Here is a 21,061-nt window from a genome sequence, read left to right as displayed (position 1 = left end):
GGAAGGAAGGAAGGAAGGAAGGAAGGAAGGAAGGAAGGAAGGAAGGAAGGAAGGAAAAATGGAAGGAAGGAAGGAAGGAAGGCGAGAGAAGAAACAAACACAAAGGATAAAAGAGACAGAGAAGGCCCCATCCTAGAGCCTCTGCACTGCTCTGAGGGAGAAAAGTAAGGACAGAGACCACACAAAACACCCCAGTTCCTCAGAACTAGGAAGAAATTAAACCAGGGTGGCATAGGAAGTGGAAATGGGTAACTCCAGGCCAACATTCTGTGACCAGATGGTAGTAGCTTTGGAGTTATGACATCACGATGACAAAAGGCAGCAAATTAGACAGAGGGGCCCGGTGCAAAGGCCATTAAAGCACGCAACATTTAGCTCCACCCATCACCATGCCTGCCCCAGTCCTATTCAAGGGTGATCACCCTGTGGATGTTGAGTCATCTTCACAACTACTTCAGTAACTCCCCCAACAACACTATGAGACCTGGTGAGGAAGATTCTATTATCTCCAAACCTAACTCGTGGTCTCCTAGCTTGTCTCTCCTGGACCACCTGCAGCTGGCAGGGTCTGGCACCCACTATGTGCTCCACCCCCTCCCCCTTGTACTTCTCTGATTACAAAGCACAGGTTTCAGGATCCACCCGCAATGAGACATCCCTCTTTGTGGGGCAGAAGTACTCCTAAACATTAGCCATGTATCTGCCATCCTCTACATACTCAAACAGGCATGCAAGGATTTGAGGGCTTCCTGAAAGCTGAGGCAGACACAGAATTATATGAAATCCACAGAAACCAAAACTGGAGTCAGACCGGGCTCAATCTTAGGAAAAACAACTCTAGAGTGTGTTATTAACTGAAGCCTCCAGCTTCAAGTGAATCTGGGGAAACTCAACCATCCGTTTAACAACCCCTGGCACTTTGCTTGCCTCCAAAGCATAGGTCAGCAACTGCCTGGCCAGCTCCAGATAAAACCAGGCCCCTGAATGGAATGGAATGCAGGCAAGCCGCAATCCTAGGTTTGTAGGGTTCAGTGGCACCAGAAGCCCTGCCTCCCCAACACACACAGATCACAACTAAGCTAACATAGCAGAAAAAGCCAGGTGAGTGCTGTTCTGTAATTACTAACCATGACACCAAGTCAGAGGCCATCCCATGTCAACAGGCCCTGTGGGCCTCTCTGTCTGACCTAGCCAGACCTGTGTCTACTTATTATCCAACATTTCACATGGGCACACACAGAGAAGCTCCCTATATAACCACGTCAGGGAAGGTTTTGATTGCTCCCTGCCATTTTGTAAGGTGTTAATTCATACAACAGCAAATAAGCACCTGCTTTCCTCCATGTTACATTTTCTTAGCTGAGTCTGTATTTCCCAGAATTCTCTCTGCTAAATGTTCTTTAACTTCACTGTGGAAGGCTGACTGCCTCAATGAAATTACCACACACAATTTACTTTCAAGTTAATGAGTTGGGACATGTTCTTAATGAGTTTTTAATAACAGTAGATGTTTTAGTTTTAAAAAAATCATCCAATAATATCACCCAGGCTTCTGTGCTTACAGCTAGCTGTTCATGGGATGAAGAGCTGAAATGCAGTGCATCTTTACAATGGAGTACTACTTTGCATGAACAAAGTTGAGTTCAATCCACCACATAAAACCAGGCATGGTGATATACACCATGGCACACACCCAGGTAGTGGTGGTGGAAGAGGTGGTGGAAGTGAAGATGGTGATGGTGATGATTGTCGTGGAGGGGGAGGGTAGTGTGGAGAAGGAGGTGGAGGAGGTGGAGGTGGTGGAGGTGGTAGAGGTGGTGGTGGGGTGGTGGAGGAAGAGGTGGAGGAGGAAGTGGAGAACGAGGTGGCAGAGGTGGAGGAGGTGGAGGTGGTAGAGGTAGAGGAGGAGGAGGTGAAGGTGGTGGAGGAGGAGGTGAAGGTGGTGGAGGAGGAGGTGAAGGTGGTGGAGGAGGGGGTAAAGGTGGAGGAGGTGAAGGTGGAAGTGGAGGAGGAGGTGGAAGTGATGGAGGTGGTAGAGGTAGTGGTAGAGGTGGCAGAGGAGGTGGCAGAGGTGGAGATGAAGGAGGAGGAGGAGTTAGAGGAGGTGGAGGAGATGGAGGAGGTGGAGGAGGAGGAAGAGGAGGAGGTGGAGGAGGAAGAGGAGGAAGAGGTGGAGGAGGAGGAGGTGGTGGTGGTGGAGGAGGTGGAAGAGGAGGAGGAGGTGGAGGTGGAGGAGGAGGAGGTGGAGGAGGAGGTAGTACTAGGAATCAAGTGTAAGACCTCAAGCATACTAGGTAGGAGCCCTGGCCCACATCCCATACCCACACTGGAACCTTTTTGAAAAAAATAAATGCAACCTCAAAACTGAACAAGATTGTCCCCATTTGTATCCCCAGTGCAATGTGTTGGATGGGTCATTAACATTGAATCAATAGCACCCATAAAATCAACCAATGAACAGCATAGCCATAGCACAGAGGCAAGATGGCGTCAATCAACCACCCTTGCTGTAGCCCTGTCATGAACATGATGACCATTTGAAATGGACCACAGCCTACATGTATGAATTATATGAAGTTTTACAAAAGCAAATATACAAATACATACAAATAGAGAATAACATGTTCAGGCCAGCAAGAAGGCTCAATGGGAAATGCACCTGCATCCAAGCCAGAAGACTTGACTTCAATCCCTAGGATTCAAGTGAAGAAGAGACTAGACTCTGCAAAGCTGTATGCTCATCTCCATGCATGTGCTGTAGTATGCACATGCCACACACAAAATAAATACACAATACAATGCTTAGAAAACACAAATGAAATTACCACAATCAAAGACATCAAAAGGTATTTTACTTCATTTTATTTATTTTAGTGTGCATACATACCCACAATGCCACAGCACATATGTGGAGATCAGAAACAATTTGTGGAATTTGTTTCCCAAGAGTCCCAAGGATCAAACCCAGGTTAGGAGACATGGTAGCAAGTGTCTTTACCTGCTGAGCCATCTCAATGGCCCAAGAGTAACTATTTTAAGTACAGGAAAAAGGGATATATTAGCTAGCTGTATGTCAACTTGACACAAGATAGAGTATCTTGGGAGAGGAACTCTCAATTGAGAAAATATACCTGTGTGCCAGGAAGCAGAAAACAACAGCAAATGCATGTATGTACTCAGGTATGTATGCATGTATGTATGTGTGCAAGTGTGTGCTTGTGTATGTGTATTTGTATATATGTATATGTTTGTGTATTTCAGCTTAGATCTCATAGTGTGTCATGAAAGGAAGTCAGGGCAAGAACTTAAGGCAGGAGCCAGAGAGGTACCGTGGAGATGGTAGATAGCAATGTTTATTGGTTTGCTCTCCATGGCTTGCTCTGCTTGCTTTTATATGTAACCTGGGACCACCTGCCCAGGGGTGGCAGTGCCCACAGGGGGTGGCCCTCCTACATCAGTCATTAATCAAGAAGATGCCATACAGATCTGCCTCTGATGGAGGCATTTTCTCAGTTGAGGCTCCCTCTTCTCAGATAACCCTACCTTATGTCAAACTGACAGAAAGTCAACTGCTGCAGCCCACTTACCCAAGACAGTAGAGACACAGACAACACGTATGTCTGTATGTCCATCCACTTCATCCTTTCCTTATAGTTCCTTCATATTGTGTGTTACCTCTTCCCAGGAATAACCCAGAATCCCTGCACCCACCCATTTGCACACTAATACCACAGTCACTTCTATAACCTCTAATTATTATTGTAGGTCACTATGATTGTCACCACAATTTATATGACCAGATTCAGTGTCCTGAGGACAACTGCCCTGCCATGCAGTGTGTCTCCAGTGAGTACAATGTCCTCCAACAAAGCCCTCAACACCAGAGTGATGAACAGTCCTCTGGCCTCTCATTGGCACTGAGGTGCATCCTTGGTGTAAAATAAAAATGCAGGTTGGACATGGTGGCACACCTTCAATTCCAGCACTCTGGAGGTAAAGGGAGGTGGATCTCAGTGCGTTCAAGGCCAGCCTGATCTACACAATCAAAGTGTCAAATCCATTAAGTTCTTACTAGGTCTGAGCAGCAAATGCCACTATAGCTAAGTGTCACCAAGTCTTCAGAAGTGAGAGAATCATTATCCTCTCATTTGTCTATTACAGGAGAAACTAACACAGTCCATATTACACAACCAGCTGTCAGTGACTTGTGCCATGGTGGGCCTGACACTGGAGCCCATGTTGCATGCTAGCTGCCTCTCACCTCCACCAGCAGGACAGTAGGAGAGTAGGGAATGAGGCTTTCATGCTACTCACTGCACTTCTCAGGACCCATCCCTTACACCCTAGATAAATGTTTATTTATAGTTAGATATGAAAATGTGCTCAGATTTTTTAAATATCCAAGAGCTCTACATCTGCTAAAAATAATCTTTTTTCTAGGAAGGAATCACCTCATAGCCGAGCATGGTAATACATGGTTGTATTGCTAGCACAGAGAGAAGGAGCTATGAGGCCACTGGTTCAACACTAGCCTGGGCTGAGATGTAACTCAGGACACCTACATAACATGTCTAAGACACTGGATTACAACCCCAGTATCGGATGTACAAAATAATTTTTTTATAATTTTGTTAATAAGACAAAAGCATGCAGGCTTAGCGGCTCACCATTGTGGTAGAACACCCGCATAGCAAGCATGGCATACTTGGTTCCATCATCAATATACAGTAAAAGTAAAAATCAAAAGCCGCCGGCAGTGGTGGCACACGCCTTTAATCCCAGCACTTGGGAGGCAGAGGCAGGCAGATTTCTGAGTTCGAGGCCAGCCTGGTCTACAGAGTTCCAGGACAGCGAGGGCTACACAGAGAAACCCTGTCTCGAAAAAACAAACACACAAAAAAAAGCCTATGTGGGGGAGACATCAGATCCAACTAACCAAGCCCAGGAGACATGCCCAGGCTAATAAGAATACAGCTTCCAGTTAACACCTTCAACTAAAAAGAGGCTGGCAGGCAACAGATGACACATTAAAGAGTCACGTGATGAACACACCCATATACAATGGGGAAATGTTCCTCAAAACTTTCTGAGGTCTAGGATGTGGCTAATAATGTGTACGCCCAACATTCATGTAAGCCCCTGGTTCAATTTCTGGTACTATGTAAGCCATACCTGTGATCTCAGCACTCAACTGGCAGAGGCTTGAGGTTCAAGGTCACCCTTATCTACACAGGGGGCTCAAGGCCAGCCTGGGCTACAAGAGACCCTACCAAAAAAGGAAGGAAAGAAGAAAGAAAGAAGAGAAGAGAAGAGAAGAGAAGAGAAGAGAAGAGAAGAGAAGAGAAGAGAAGAGAAGAGAAGAGAAGAGAAGAGAAGAGGAGGTCCATTGATAGATAGATCTAAGCCATCTGTTTCCTAAATGTCCAGGGAATGTATGTAACCTTTCCACACAGGTTAAGATCATTACAAGGGGCTTGAGAAAAGATGACTCAGCAATTTAGAAGGATCTGTTCTGGCAGAGGACCCTGGTTTGATTCCCAAGTACCCACAAGGCAGTTCACAACTGCCCATAAAAAAAACAGAGAAGAACAACATCTGCTTTGTTTTTCTGCCTCCTGCAATGTAGCCTCCCTCAGCCCTGAAGTAGGCTGATCCAGACTTGGACCTTGCTGCCACTGAGAAGGAAATTACCTAAGGTGGAGCCTTCAGACCTAGATGGCTCTTTTGCTCTGCCACCTGCCACTGCTCTCTCCAAGACACTGCTACCTGCTGAGAAGCACCTGATTCATTCTGGAGGAACATCCTATTCTGCACACCACCTACAGGCTGGCTCCAGACACCAAGAATGGACTGGCAGGGGATGGGCCTTCCCCTTTTATAAGTAAACTGGAGGGCCTTGAACAGAATCATGTCTTGGCTCCATTAACCTCTTGCCGTCTAAGTCTCTTTCAGCCCCAGCCTGCCCCCCTGGTGTACCTGGTCCTTGTAAGCCCTTGTAAGCCGCAGGTCAGCATACAACACTGCAAGATGTTTTTTGTTTTGTCTTTTTTCAGCTATTTTTAATTCCTCAACAGATAAAGAGAACATCACACATTCACAACAGCCCTCCTTTCCCCAGAATGTCTGGATAGGAGAGAGTTCCTCGCCTAACCTCAATACACCCTCAGCTCAACACCTGAGCCAGCTCACAGCACTCAAGTGACAAGGGCCCAGCAAGTGCGAGGACACCACATGTGTAGAAGGGCAAACACACTTGCTAAGGAACAAAGCTGACTCCCCGCAGGCCCATGGGAAGGAAGGGCTGCGCACGGCTGACTCCCAGCCTCACATGACTATTGTATTCTCTATCCCCACAGACAGGGAAACAGGCAAGTCGGGAACAGCCCAAACCTAGAGCGTGGTGTGGCCTGGGCAATGCTGGGCTCAAGCTCCACAGTCCCAACCCTGTGCTCTTCAGCGCCCTGCATTCCTCATCTCTCTAACTGAAGGGAAACTTCCCCGTTGTGTTCTGCTGTCCATGGAGGACAGCCATGCATCCAGCCTCCGAGCTCCCAGTCCAAGAGAAGGCAAACGAGTCCGAGCTACTAAATCCGCACCACCAGTGTGACTGCAGACTGGACACGTAACGTGTTTTAAAAGCCCCGGAACAAACCTGTTCTGAGGGGAAACAAGTGGCAGTGACAGGCAGGGTTGAGAAGCAATGGCTGCCGCTCTCTTCTAGGACAGGACCTGTCTAAAGGGAAAAGCAAGCCTCAGCTACACTTCTGAATGCTGTTCCATCCTGCACAGGAGAACCTCTGGATCTTGCTGTGGCAACCTCACAAGACCAAACTCTCAAAGAGCACTACTCTCTCCCTCCCTCTGTCTGTCCCCACCACTCAGGCAGGTACACTGTTAAACACTGTGCATCGTGTCAACCCCCAAACTCATAGCAGCTCCAGTGCCAAAGGAATTCATTCCCTCCCAGCATCTTAGCAACTTGTCTGTCGTACCTGAGGACTCACTGGCACTTCCCTCTTCTCTCTTCTTCAGTTTGACTTACTGCTGCTGTGACTAGCACCATGTGACAGATTACAGACTATTCCTAAATGCCAATGTGATTTAAAGATACATTCTGACTCTGCCAGGGTCAGACAACTGAAAGCTACACTGCTTAAAGAGTGAGCTGTAAGAAACATATTATTCTGAACTCTTCTGAACAGCTAGCATTTTGTAGGTCAGAAATGATCAAATATTTGCCATTTCATTTAGTTCCACTTCATACCAAGCCAAGCCTGAACCTGGGGAGGACCTGAAAGGAATTTAATATCACGACATTTAGCATTGAACACTTGCAGAAACACAAACCTCTCAGTTGGGGAGCACAGACAAGGAAGGAAGGGAAGATGTGTGGGTACAGTGGAGCCACACTGGGGACCAGGCCTGGCTCCACTTTCCACCCCACTACCCAAATCTCCATACCAGTCTTGGTCATGATGAAGCTTTCATGTCTGTGATAAAGAAACCATCCCTCCTTCCTGCTACAGCTTACGGCAGTGGCTCTCAACCTTAATGCAGCAAGCCTTCAATACAGTTCCTCTTGTTGTGGTGACCCCTACCATAAAGTTATTTTCATTGTTACTTCACAACTATAAATTTGCTACTATTATGAATGTAACATAATACCTGTTTTCCAATGGTCTTAGGTGACCCCTATGAAAGGGTCATTGGGCCCTACCCCCATCCTTGCCTCCCCCACCCACCCATACCTCTGCCTCCACCCTTACCTCCACCCCCACCAAAGACATCTTGACCTACAGGTTAAGAACCACTGGCCTAATGTGAAACTAATAATTTTGTCACCATCATTGTCAGACTGCATAGTACCATCGAATGGCCTGTCATCCCAACACGTAGGCAAAGCTAACAAATATGTTTGTTCCCATTATAAATGCTCCTTCTCAGTGCAGAAGCCAACAGGGTCCTAGAGCTCCCTCAGCCAGATCCTCCTGCCAGCACCCAACAGGGAGCAGAGATTCCTGAATGAACAGCTGGCATTTTCTCTGGCATCCAGGCCATCCCTACTTGGGAGCCATTCCTGGTGTGCCAGCCTCTGGATTCGAAAATTACCGCCTCCTTTCGGTCCTGGCATCTGATTCTCATTAGTGAAAACATCCCCCAGGTCACATTACTAGTCACTCCTGAAGACCTCTGGCAGGCACCACTATACCACTGTCTGAGCATCTTCCGTTGCTGTAACAAAATACTTGAGACTGGGTAATTTATAAAGACAAAGGGTTTATTTTGTTTTAAGGTTCTAGAACGAGGTAAGGACCTCCTGCTTCAACTCAAGGAGGAGAGCAAGAAAGGCGGGGAGGTATATGCAACATACAGAAAGGACTGAAACCCACAGCAAACTCACTCCTCAGCTGAGGGCAGCTCCACCCACACAGCCTAACCACCTCCCCACCTCCCCACAAACTCACACTATAGCAACTGTCCTGACAAAGATTCCAAATGATGCCACCTCACCCAGCTGGACTCATGCTTCAGGCAAAGCTGAACCCTAGAAGTTTGTTATGTTTACTATATTTATTTATTGTGTGTATATGCATACACATGCATAGAAGACAGAGAACAACTTATGGGAGTCCCAGGATTTTAATTTTGTTCACCTCATATAGCTGCTTGGATTCTCATGCTAATCAGGTCCCAAAAACCTCGTTTGCAGTGTCCCACCCCCAGTTGTTTCCGATTGGTAAATAAAGATGTTGACAATCAATGGCTGAGCAGGGAGACAGAGGTGGGACTTTTAAGGCAAGAAGGTGCAGGTTGCGGGGTTCCAGAGGGGTTGTGGGGGGCAGGGGGGAAGCATAGCCACCCTGTGGGAGGTAGGGGGAGCAGCTGCAAGAGGGCCCCCCAGCTGGGTCTAAGGCAGCAGAGATGGAATATAGATTTTAGTAATAACTTGGGGATATCAGAGGGTGGACCAGCCACATGGAGTTTAGGAAGTAGCCCAACCATTGAGCTCTTTAAGGCATATAAAGGCTGTGTGTGCATGTACTTCATTCAGGAACCCAAAACACTGGGATGGGTAGCAAGGAATGCGCCCTGCAGCTGCCACCTGGATCAACTTGGGTAGCGATAATTGGGATCTACAACATCCAGGCTTGATGGCAGACACCTCTATAACCACTGAGCCATCTCACAGGCCCACAAGATCTCTTCAGACAGCAAATTTACAGTGATATTCAGGGATGGTACTTGGCCTTTTACACATCTTATTGGGTTGGAGAGATGGCTCAGTAGTGAAGAGAACTGACTCCTTTTCCAGAGGACCCAAGTTTAATTCAAAGAATAAATTAAATTAAAAAATTAAAATTCGGAGCCAGGCAGTGGTGGCGCACGCCTTTAATCCCAGCACTTGGGAGGCAGAGGCAGGCAGATTTCTGAGTTCGAGGCCAGCCTGGTCTACAGAGTGAGTTCCAGGACAGCCAGGACTACACAGAGAAACCCTGTCTCAAAAAACCAAAAAAAAAAAAAAAAAAATTCTAGTTCCTTCTAATCCTCTACTGTCCCCTAGAAGATTCCGTCTCCTGAAGCCCTGAGAAGACTAAAGTGAGAAGAGACCTAGTCAGGAAGCTGTATTAGGGCTGGGGTTGACTAGAGGTAGAGCACTTGCTGGCACATGGGGGCCTCCCGAGTTCTTTGCCCAGCACTAGAGAAAGAATCGGCAGTGATCATCTGTTTTGTTTTTCCATTAACATACACACACACACACACACACACACACACACACGAAAAGTGCCTGGAGTCACATGGAAAGAAGTCTTCCAACACCCATCATTTCTGAGAGCCAAAGCAAACATCTTCAAAGCCTACAATTCATTTCCGTCCTTCTGTCTACTTGCAGTCCACTTGCTACATCAGTATGTGACAGGCAGCTCATAAGCTGAATGGCAAGTGGGTGACCACAGCCTGTATTCCCAAAGGGGAAGGGGTCCACAGATGTGACATGAAATGAACATCCCCCATTGGGCACTCTGCACAACAACAAGGCCCATGAAATGCTCAGGCTGGATAAGCCAGGCAAGACCCCAGGGGCACAGACAAGGGGCATGATTCCTAACTGGACCATGAGTGCCAACATTCTCTCAGGCAGCCAGCCCTGGGAATTAAGAGTTTACTACAATCCAGCTACACCAGTCCTGGTTAATCCCCACTGTCAACGTGACTAGATTTATAGTCAGTATGGAGACGCACCTCTCAGTGTACCTGTGAAGGTGTTTCCAAGTTAAGTAATTTAGGAGGGAATGCCCACCCTTAAGTACACAATCTCAATAGGCTAGAGTCCCAGACCAAATTAACTGGACGGAGCTGAGAACCAGCATTGAACTCGTTGAGCTCCCTGACTATGGAGGATGGGGTGTGACAGGGGACAGGAGACAGGGGGCAGAGAATCCGCATGTGGGCAAAGTTCTGAAGCAAAGCCCATTGTCACTACCCTGCTGTTCTGAAGCCTCAGATGACTTCATCAGCTGTAGGCCTTGGCAGAGGCCAGGAGGAAGGTGATGCAGAGGACAGAGAGAAGGGAGTCAAGCCTGAGCTGGGGTCTAATAGAGCTGGCATGGTTGGTACTGGGGGCAGTTAGGGAGGAGCTCCAGAGACAGACAGAGAATGTGCGTGTCAGACAAGTTTGCTGAGATTCTGGCTACAAAGGGAGAAAGGTGAACGATACGGTTTGTGAATTAAAGCTCAAAAATGCAGCAGACAGTGGAGACTTGCAAGCAGCTGTAAGACTGCTGTCTCAGCATAGCAGCCAACGTTCCCTCTGGAGGTGAAGCATCTCACAAGGACAGACAGTGTCGGTGGCTACCTGCAGCCACACATCTTGTAAATGATGCCAGAGCTTAGAAACGAGGAGGGATGCCCTATGGGAGAAGGCAAGGTTTTTGAAACCCCAGCTTCAAAATCAACCTGATCACTAAATGGGCACGACAGAGAGAGAATATTACATCGTCACCTCTCAGTATTTGTGAGGGACCAATCCCAGGAGCCTGTGGTTGTAAAAATGCATGACACTCAAGGCCCTCATATAGGCTGGTGTAGTGTCTGTGTGATATCTTTGCACATCCTCCCATGAACTTCAAATCTTCTCTGAGTTGTTTATAATTCCCACTAACTGTAAACGCTGGTCAAACAGTTGTTACTGAGCATGCCTAGGGAGCTTTGACCACGTTCAGTACAGATGCTTGCTGGGCATAGAACTCAAGATCTTGCATAACTAAGCACACATTCTACCACTGAGCTGTACCCCTGCCTTCCTAATATTCTTGTCTGCAGTTGGACTCACAGATGTAGAGTTGGCAGATACAGAAGCGCTCAAGACCCTGGGTCCAACTCTAATCCTAACACATCCACAATGTCTAAGTATCATGTTTAGATATGAAGTACCCTCAGGCCTGATCCCCAGGGTAGCAGATGCCCTAGGACTTCTGGGAAATGAAGGGCTGTGACCTTGTCAAAGCACTGATCCACTAATGGATATGTAATCGGGTAGCACTATTGGGAGGTCACAGAAACCTTAAGCAGCAAGGCCTCATTGAATAATGTAGGTCACTGGGGCAGTCTTTGAAGGATGCACCATGCCCCTTGTCCCTTCTCAGGAGCCCTTTCTGTTTTCCAGCTCAGGAATGAGCAGCTTGTACCACCATGTCCCAGATACAGCCACTGGGAACTGTTACCTCTGAAGCCACGAGTCAAAGTCTTGTCTTCTTTTAGAATCCTTCTCTTGGAAAGCCCGTCACAGGAACTGGAACACTAACAAACACACTGCATGGGGCGCTGTTATTTTCCCTCTCTGGGTCTGTCTTATCATCAGCAAAGACAAGATGCGACTTCATTTAGGTGTCCTAAAGATGCAGTAACAACACAGCAGCCAAGCAACAGCTCATGATGGCCAGTATTCTCCATGTCTAGCCATAAGGAAGAGCTGGGACAGAAGAAGTCAACTTTTTCTTTTTCAGAATGTGTGTGTGTGTGTGTGTGTGTGTGTGTGTGTGTGTGTGTGTGTCGGTGGGCACACACTTGCCATGGCAAGCATGTGTAGATCAGAGGACAATTGTGAGAGCTTGTTCTCTCTTTTCACCATGTGGATTGATTCAAATTCAGGTCATCAGGGGCCACAGCCAGTCTTGACCTGCTGAGCCTTCTTGACAGCAAAAATTTAAGTTAAGATTCACATGAGAGAAGGTGCAGCTATTACATAGGAACACATTCATCTGATGTGTTCAGACGCCTCTTAGAAAATGTACTCAATCAACTCCCACAAACAGTCATTGTACTCAAAGATGAAGAAAAGTAAATACACATACATGAACACACCACATGCACGCATGTATGCACGTGCACACACTGTACAGCCAGGCCACCGGGGTCAGGACGGGGTAAGCACTTGTTAATTAACTCTGCATACCAGGCTAGGACTCAGAACAACTACTAGACAGAAGCCTCGAGTTCACAAGACCCACCAGTTTATAACTGGTTCCTTTAGTCTATTTGTTTTTTGAGACAGGGCCTCATGTAGCCCAAACTGGTTTTGAACTTGCAATCCAGCCAAAATAACTTAAATTGATAATCCCCCTACCTCCACCTCCCACATGCAGGGATCACCACAGCAGCTCTCCTGTTAGTCTTTTAAGGTGGTGCTTACTGAAAACACAACTTCTGGGATCACACCTGCAAGCCCAGCACTGGGAGAGTGGGACAAGAGGCAAGAGTTCTGCCCAAGCAAGAGCTCTCCAAGCAACCCCTCTCTGCTCATATCTGTAGACCTAAGCTGGAATCTGAAATCACTATCATAAATCTACAAGCCTCAGGCCCTTCTGATTGATGCAGGTGGACCCTAAGTTCCAGAATGAGGACCCCTGTTCTGACAAAGGGTAGATAGATCCCTTATCAGACCTTGAGGGAAAACATCAGTTAACACTAAGCAACAGTATAATGCCCAAACACATACCCACACACATCTAATGTCTGGCAGGCCCAAAGGCCTGTACAACATGGGGCAGGTGGACACAGGAAGTTCACAAGTTAAAGGCCAGACTGAGCTGCATAGCAAGACCTTATTGTAAAAGGAAAACAAGGGCTAACAAGGAGCTGGGGCAATGGCTCAGTAGTTAAGAGCACTTGTTTTTCTTACACAGGACCAGGATTCAGTTCTCAGCACCAACACGTGGCTCATAATCATCCTTAACTCTAGTTCCATCCTCAGCTCTCTTCTGGCCTCTGAGAACAGGTACACACATGACACACATGTATACATGAAGGTAAAACATTCACATATAGTAAATAAATCTAAACAAATTAATTTTCAAAAGTTTAAAATAAATAAATAAACACAAGGGCTGAAAGGTGGCTTAGCAAGTAGAGATGCTTGCCACCAAGTCTGATGACACGAGTTCAATACCCAGAACCCACTGTGGAAGGAGAGGACTGACTCCTACAAATAGCTTTCAAATTTCTGTGCGTACATACTACACACACTAAATAAATAAGAAGCAACCCTCTACCCTCCAAGCTCACGGGCATGGAGATGTCGTGGACTTTGAACACCTACTACAGGATGACAGGACACATATTCCTTGGGATACAAGATCTTTCCGGAACACCATTTAGGTGCTATGGCTGTGTATGAAGAAATCTGCTGAGCTCAGCTGTCGGAATGGGCTACTCAAATATCTCCAGACAGCTCCTATGGGTGTGTGGGGTGAGGACAAGGTATTCCTGGGCCCGGGGGAGCCAGAATTAGAGATAAGAAGGGACCATGGCAGCCATCAGGCTGTGCAGATACATTAACAATCAATACAGCCAAATATCCCTGTGGGCTCAGAGCTAGCAGTGTGATGACAGAAGACAGATAAGAGACTCAATAAAACACGAAGATGCACAACTTGTGAGATGTTCAGTGTAGCAGAGGGAAACCTAGGAAGGGAGAGAGAAGGGCGGCACTCGACCTGCACTGGACTCTGTGCACTGCTCGTGCTGGTAAAGTCTCACAGAAAAAAGAAAGAGATGACAGGTGGGGAAGGGGAAGCCAGGCTTACAGGGAGGGGATTAGACACTTAACCAGGCAGGGCTGAGGAAGAATGTCCTCTGGCCTCTCCCTGGGCCACAGGGCATGCGACATCACAGAACAATTCCAGGAAGACTGGACACTTGTGACCTTAGCTGGACCAAGTGCATGCAACCAGCCAACATGAGAAATGTGGACAATTTGTTAGCCCTTCCTGTCACACAAGTGTCACTGATAAGCTTAAGGGCTTTCTTTCTCCATAAAAGGGAAACATGGTAAAATGTATTAAAGATATTGAGCAAATATCAGGAAACATAAAGTCCTGTTATTATTCTGAAAAACACTTCTGCTCAGATCTTGGTGCTTTGTGGGTGGAGAGGTGAGTTTTGGCTGTAATTGTTGCCTAACACCAATGTGTGTTCTTACACTGTTATAGTTTAACATCAATGTGCGTTCATACACTGTTACAGCTTGCTCTGGTTACTGCTTTGCCATATGTATGTTTACTACAAACATAATTCTATTACACTTTGCTATGCGTGTATATGTGTCTGTGTGTCTATCGGTGCACACGTGTCATGACTGATGCGTGTCAGTCAGAGAACGACCTGCAGGAATTGACTCTCTCCTTCACCGTGTGGGTCCTTAGGATGTGTCACCTGCTGGACGGCAGTGCCTTTGCCTGCTGAGTTACCCATGGGCCCTACATGCAGAACTTATAATTACTACACATGCATGCTGGATGATTTACATATGCTTGGCCCAGGGAGTGGCACTATTAGGAGGTGTGTCACTGTGGGCATGGGCTTAAGACCCTCATCCTAGCTGCCTGGTAGTGAGTCTTCCACTAGCCACCTTCAGATGAAGACATAGAGCTCTCGGCTCCTCTTGTACCATGCCTGCCTGGACTTTACCATGCTCCTGCCTTGATGATAATGGACTGAACCTCTGATCTGTATGCCAGCCCCAATTAAATGTTGTTCTTCATAAGAGTTGCATTGGAGCCAAGCATGGTGGCGCACGCCTTTAATCCCAGCACTCGGGAGGCAGAGGCAGGCGGATTTCTGAGTTCGAAGCCAGCCTGGTCTACAAAGTGAGTTCCAGGACAGCCAGGGCTATACAGAGAAACCCTGTCTCGGAAAAAACAAAACAAACAAAAAAAAAGAGTTGCATTGGTCGTGGTGTCTGTTCACAGCAGTAAAACCCTAAGACACATGCACTTCCTAGTTAAAGGAAATTCTATGAAAAACATTTTTTAATTCTTTGCTATGTTTGTGGAATTAAGAATTGAACACAAGGTCTCATATATGCTAGAAATATGCTCTAACACCAAGCTATTTTTTGGTGGTGGTTTGGTGGTTTGGTTTGTATGACAGGGGTTAAGCTGCCTATGCTGGCCTTGAACTCACAAGACAGACAAACAGCCCATGCACTCGTGATCCTCCTAAGTAGCTGAGGTTACAGAGCTGAGACAATGGGCCTGGCTGGAACATCACTCCATCTTACAGATGCACTATACCTGGTCGCCTATTTTCTAATCACTGAAAACTTAGGTTTCTGAGTTTTCCCAACTGTAAATCATCATGGAAATAACTTTATATAGAAAGGTACTTCAAGTAGAACAGATTACTAGAAGGAGAAGATAGGAAATGAGAAGCATATCAATAGACAGTGGCTATCTACCCTCAGTGGAAGCTGTCACTGCCCCTCCTGGCTGCAGAGGCAGATACAGCAGCCTCCATTTCTCAGCACCTTTTCCTTAATGGTGAAGAGGTTTTGAAAATGACCTATAAGCTAGGCATGGTGACACATGTTTGTAGACCCAGGGCTGGGAGAGCTAAGTCAGCAGGAGGTTGAATCCATTACCAGTAGAGGGGGAAGGGTGAGATGGGTGAGATGGGTGAGATGGGTGAGATGAGTGAGAAGGGTGAGCAGGTAAAGGCACTCGCCACTTAAGCCTGTCCACCTGAGTTTGGCCCCAGATGCCAAGATGGAAGGAGAGAACCAACTCCTGAAACGTGTCCTCTGACTTCACATGCACTGTGGCTTGTAAGCACCTGCACTCACACACACTATGACAAATTAAAAAAAAAAAATTTAAAGGATAGCATGGGCTACGTAGTAAAACCATGTCTCAAAAGGACAACTAAATAAAATATTTAAGAATGAGGAGGAGGAAGACAAAGGAGTGACATACTCACCTGCTGTCTGAATCTGAGGCGATCTCCTTTCTCCCTCCAAAGCGGATCTGGCACTGCAGAGAAAGAGACTGCTGAGGTGGGCCACTGGCTGGAATGGCAGACATCACAGAGCGGCCACATGGCTTCAGATACATTCAGCAGGGACAGAGGCCAGAAGGGCCTTGAGAGAGTCAGAGTGACCCAGGCCCTGGTGCTTCACAGAGGTAAGAAGCCAGCATGGCATCCCCAGACTCCTCTCTAAGGAAGCCCTGTCTCCCTCTCAACTAGAAGAAGAGAGTGAACAGGCAGACAGGAGTGCAGGCACCGCAGCAGGATATCACAGCGCTCTTGCTGATGGCTCTGAGAACCTCTGTGCCTCGGTGCTCATGACTCTGGCAGCTGACACAGACCCAAAGTAGGTAAACTGTGTCAATGGCAGCTGCCTGGGTGAGCCTTCCGACCAGCCAGTGCTCAGCAGTTCTGCCAGGCTGTGTGAATTGGAAAGCCACCTTTTAAAACACAGTCCTATAAAGCCTACCTGATCACGGTCAGCCATAAAGCCTGTCAACCACCTCACCCCGACCTTCCCCATCACCCATTGCCTCTTCCATTGTTTTTGCTCTTAGCCTCACTTAGTATCCCTGTATACTTTTAATTATAGGTAAATGATAGATATATCAATAAATATCAGTAAAGCTGGCTGTTATTTAAGATAAATGCAACAGTTCAACTCATCAAAATAACTCAGCAGCTCTGGGCAGAAGAGCTTGTGTCTAAGTGCTACATAGAAGCTGCTGGACCCACTTCCCTGTCCTGCCCCTTCTTTCATTTTCCAGAGCAAACACAGAGCAAACTCCACCCATGTTACAAGTGCAGTTCATCCAGCATCGCTGTGCAGAGGAAATCCCAGACTCCAGGGAAGAAGAGGACTTGCTGAGTCTGCTTTCTTATGGCACCCAGGACCACCTGCTCAAGGGCGGTATCTGCCCACTGTGAACTGGGCCCTCTCACATCAATGATTAATCAAGAAAATGCCCTACTGATTTGCCTACAGTCAATTTTTTTTTTTTTTTTTTGGTTTTTCAAGACAGGGTTTNTCTGTGTAGCCCTGGCTGTCCTGGTACTCACTTTGTAGACCAGGCTGGCCTCGAACTCAGAAATCCGCCTGCCTCTGCCTCCCGAGTGCTGGGATTAAAGGAGTGTGCTACCACGCCCGGCTAAGCCTACAGTCAATTTGAAAGAGGCATTTTTTTTCTATTGAGAATCCTCTTCCCAGATGACTCTAACCTATATGAAGTTTAAGATCTAACCAGCAAAGTGACACTCAGAAAGCACAGCAGCTGGAAGGAGCTGGACCTGCCTGGACCCACTCACCACATCAGGCTCCCTTAAGCTTGGGGCAGACACTGGATGCGCTGAGCCCACTTCAACATTTAACCCACAACCTGTTAAACTATGTCCCTCCTTACCAAGACAGAAATAAATGTGAATATTCTCTTCTGAAAAGAGGGCTCTTCGATTCTCAGGTTTGGATCTAGCGCTCTCGTTGCTTACTGAGAGCCTAAGTGAGCTGCTGGTCTTGGAGTAGCAGTGCCCTAACCTCTACAGTGAAAACGATCGCAGGAACTCCTCCATCCAGTGCTGAAAGACATCACTGAAAGCACTCACAGAGAGCCAGGCACAAGGCGGACACATGATAACAGCGAACATCACAGTTGTCTGTCATCAAGCCAGCACCACAGCCAGCATCAACAGCCCAGCAGCCTAGCCGGAAGCCAGAAGGAGGCTAATAGGTCTGGCCTTAGGCCTCAGGTCTTGTGTTTGCACTTTTAGGATCCTAAGTCCAAGCCAGCACCTCTGAAGAGCTTCCCTAAAACAAATCTGCTGGGAACCAAACTCTGCAATGAAGACTGTCAATGCTGAAGGATGGGGTCTCCTGAAAACTCTGCAACCCACCAGAGACTTCCTCCATGTCCACTCTCACTGCCTTCCTCGCTCTGTCATTTCCCAGGGAGAAGTCTGCTCAGCCATTCTCAACTACAGCTGGACATGGTGGTACACACCTGTAATCCCAGGATGGGAGGCTGAGACAAGAGTTCAAGGCCAGCCTGGGCAACTTGGTGGTGATACCCAGTCTCAAAACAAGCAAACACACCAACCATTCCCAGACACAAACTAAGCCTGTGCGCATAAAAGGGAAAGGCTGACTCCAATGCTGCCTTTGGACACTCCTCACACAAAGGCTGTGGTATGTGCCCTTACCTGCTTCACTGCGTCCAGCAGCCGCTCCAGCAGGAATTGCCTTCTGTCATCATTCTGCGACCCTAGAATGAACGGGGTTTAATTATTTCTATTTGATAATTAGACTCTGATTAAGACTTTCTGACATGGGATGCTGAGCATAGTAGCACATGTCGTTAATCCCAGCATTCACAAGATAGAAGCAGGAGGATCTCTGCGAGTTCTAGGCCAGCCTGGTTTACAAAGCTAGCAAGTTCCAGGATATCCAGAACTATACAGAAAGAAAAACAGAAAAAAAAAGTTTCTTACATCTGGCATGATAGTGTATGGCTATCCATAAACATGATCAATCAGTCTATTTATCTTTAACAAAATAAGTAGCCAGACCAGGCACCTACAATCTACTGCCTTGATTGCAATGTTTTCATAGGAAAACAGTTCCCCCGACTTAATGTGCCCTGAGTGGTCCTGATTTCTCTGCTGTGATACTACTGGCACTGCAGGAAATTCAACAGTGTCCCTGGCCTTTACTTACTGGGTGCCATTAGTGACACACACAAAACTGAGCTGACTTCACACATTATCATATGTGTCCTGGAGAGTAGGGATCCCCGCTTGACAGGCAGGAGTCTATATGTAGTAGCATCTAAATCCCTAGGATGGCAAAGCCTATGCTTAGATCACCTTAGTTCCTTCTCTCTGCCCAGCTGCTCCTCCTTTCAGCAGCCAAGGCTGACTTTACAGAGTCGCCAGTGATGTCTGGGGCGTGGCCCAGTTGGTAGAATGCTTGCCTCATATGCATGGGGCCCTGGGTTCAGCACTTCATGAAACAGAATGGTGGGCACACCTATAATCCCAGTCTTGGAAGGTGGAAACAGAAAGATGGGGAGTTCAAGGTCATCTTCAGCTACACAGGAAGTTGGAGGTTAGTCTGGAATACCTGAGACTATCTAAAAAATGAACAAGCACCAATAGCTTGGTCAAAAGATGAGAATCAGGCAGAAGTTCTTGGAGACTTCTGTAGGCTGTGACATGGTAGGGAGGGCCTCGAGCCTTCCTCTACCCTCATGCCCGAGTCTTAAGCATTCAGAAGGAGCAGGGCAGTCTCTGCCCATTAAACCACATGCCTGGAGGAAAAGCCAAGAGAATCACAAAGGTGCCCTCCTGGGTATGCTGAGTTGCTAAGCCAATACTACAAATAATCCTCACCAGTCAAAACCACATCTGTCTAAACCTACATAGGTGCTTGAGCTTATTTTTGCAGTCAAATGAATTCCCAAATAATTCCCACAAGAACAAAATACATGCAGAATTTTAATTAAAAAGGTCTGGGGAAAAGGACCTTCAGCAACAGACAGACCACCAACAGACGGTACAGATGCCCATAAGAGGCAGGCTGGCACCTATCAACAAAGCTAAGTCTGTGGCTAGCAATGCCCCAGCCACAGAGCATTACCTATGAACAGGAATGGAACTGCTCTCCAGGGCTGTCCTGGGCTGCAGCGGAAGTGTGTGAGAGACGTGGAAGTGGAATGGTATAGAGTCAGTTTCTCACAGAGCTAACATGTATTAGGAAGAGTAAGTGCATGAGCGCACCGAGAGTGACAGAGACAGGAAGAAACAATGAGGAAGGACAGAAGCCATGCAGACCAACACAGTGTAGGGGCTCTGCACACGTGACATGTGAGCTGAGGCCTTTATAAAGAAAAGAGCAGCAGCCATGGAAACACATGGAAGGGTCCATTCCAGGCAGAGCAAGCAGACAGGGGAGAGGCTGAGGCAGGACAAGCTCAGCCTCTGTCTTCCAGGACATGGGGGCAAGGGGCAGGCAGAAGGACTGTAAGACAGGGCTAGAAGTTGACTTGGGGGGAGGGAGAAGGCTGTAGAGATGGCTCACTGACTGCTCTTCCAGAGATCCTGAGTTCAATTCCCAGCAACCACACGCTGGATCACAACCATCCATAAGGAGATCTGGCACCCTCTTCTGGAGTGTCTGAAGACAGGGACAGTGTACTTACATATAATAAGTAAATCTTTAAAAAGAAGGAGGAGGAGGAGGAGGAGGAAGTTGTTGTTGTTGTTGACTAGGGTGAGGGTGGACAGGAGGACCATCAAACAGACTGGCACAGCAGCTGGTCATGGAGGGTCCTTCCCAGCAGGCTACAGGCTAAGATTCTGCTGTAATTAACTGGTGCAAGTGTGATTTTGATGGACAACATTGCCCCCTCGGAAGCCTGTGCTAGACTCACCACATCAAAATGGCTGCCTTCCTCCAGGCCTGGAGGTGAAATGGAGACACTCAAGAAAACACTGGAAGAGCCTTTTTTGAGAAGGTCAAGCCTACAGAGCATCCTCCCCAGGAAAGAGAGCATATAGAAGCACGGCTCATGGCAGTGCAGATGCCCCGGCACATCCTTTACAGCTGGGCTTCTGCACAGCTCTCTCTTTACTTAACTGAAGGGTTGCTTTCTGCACCCTCCCTCCCAACACTGCAATGGAAGGGAAGAACGGCTTTCTCCTCCCAGCACTACAATGGAAGGGAAGAACGGCTTTCTCCTCCCAGCACTACAATGGAAGGGAAGAACGG

General features: G+C 47.3%; 1 protein-coding gene across 2 annotated transcripts in view; it reads right to left on the bottom strand.

The window, feature by feature from the left end:
- Positions 1–21,061, bottom strand: part of Snx29 (sorting nexin 29) — a 419,167-nt gene that overhangs the window by 383,131 nt on the left and 14,975 nt on the right. For both annotated transcript variants that reach the window (XM_021185334.2, XM_029470597.1), the window contains exons 2-3: positions 18,496–18,557; positions 16,255–16,307 (exon numbers count right to left, since the gene is read on the bottom strand). In XM_021185334.2, the coding sequence (XP_021040993.1) occupies positions 16,255–16,307; positions 18,496–18,557 (115 nt within the window). The remainder of the gene's footprint in view (positions 1–16,254; positions 16,308–18,495; positions 18,558–21,061) is intronic.

This window comes from Mus caroli, chromosome 16 (genome assembly GCF_900094665.2).
Source record: "Mus caroli chromosome 16, CAROLI_EIJ_v1.1, whole genome shotgun sequence".
NCBI classification, from domain to species: domain Eukaryota; kingdom Metazoa; phylum Chordata; class Mammalia; order Rodentia; family Muridae; genus Mus; species Mus caroli.
The sequence above is the reverse complement of the archived record's forward strand: the minus strand, read 5'-3'. Positions and strand labels throughout refer to the sequence as shown.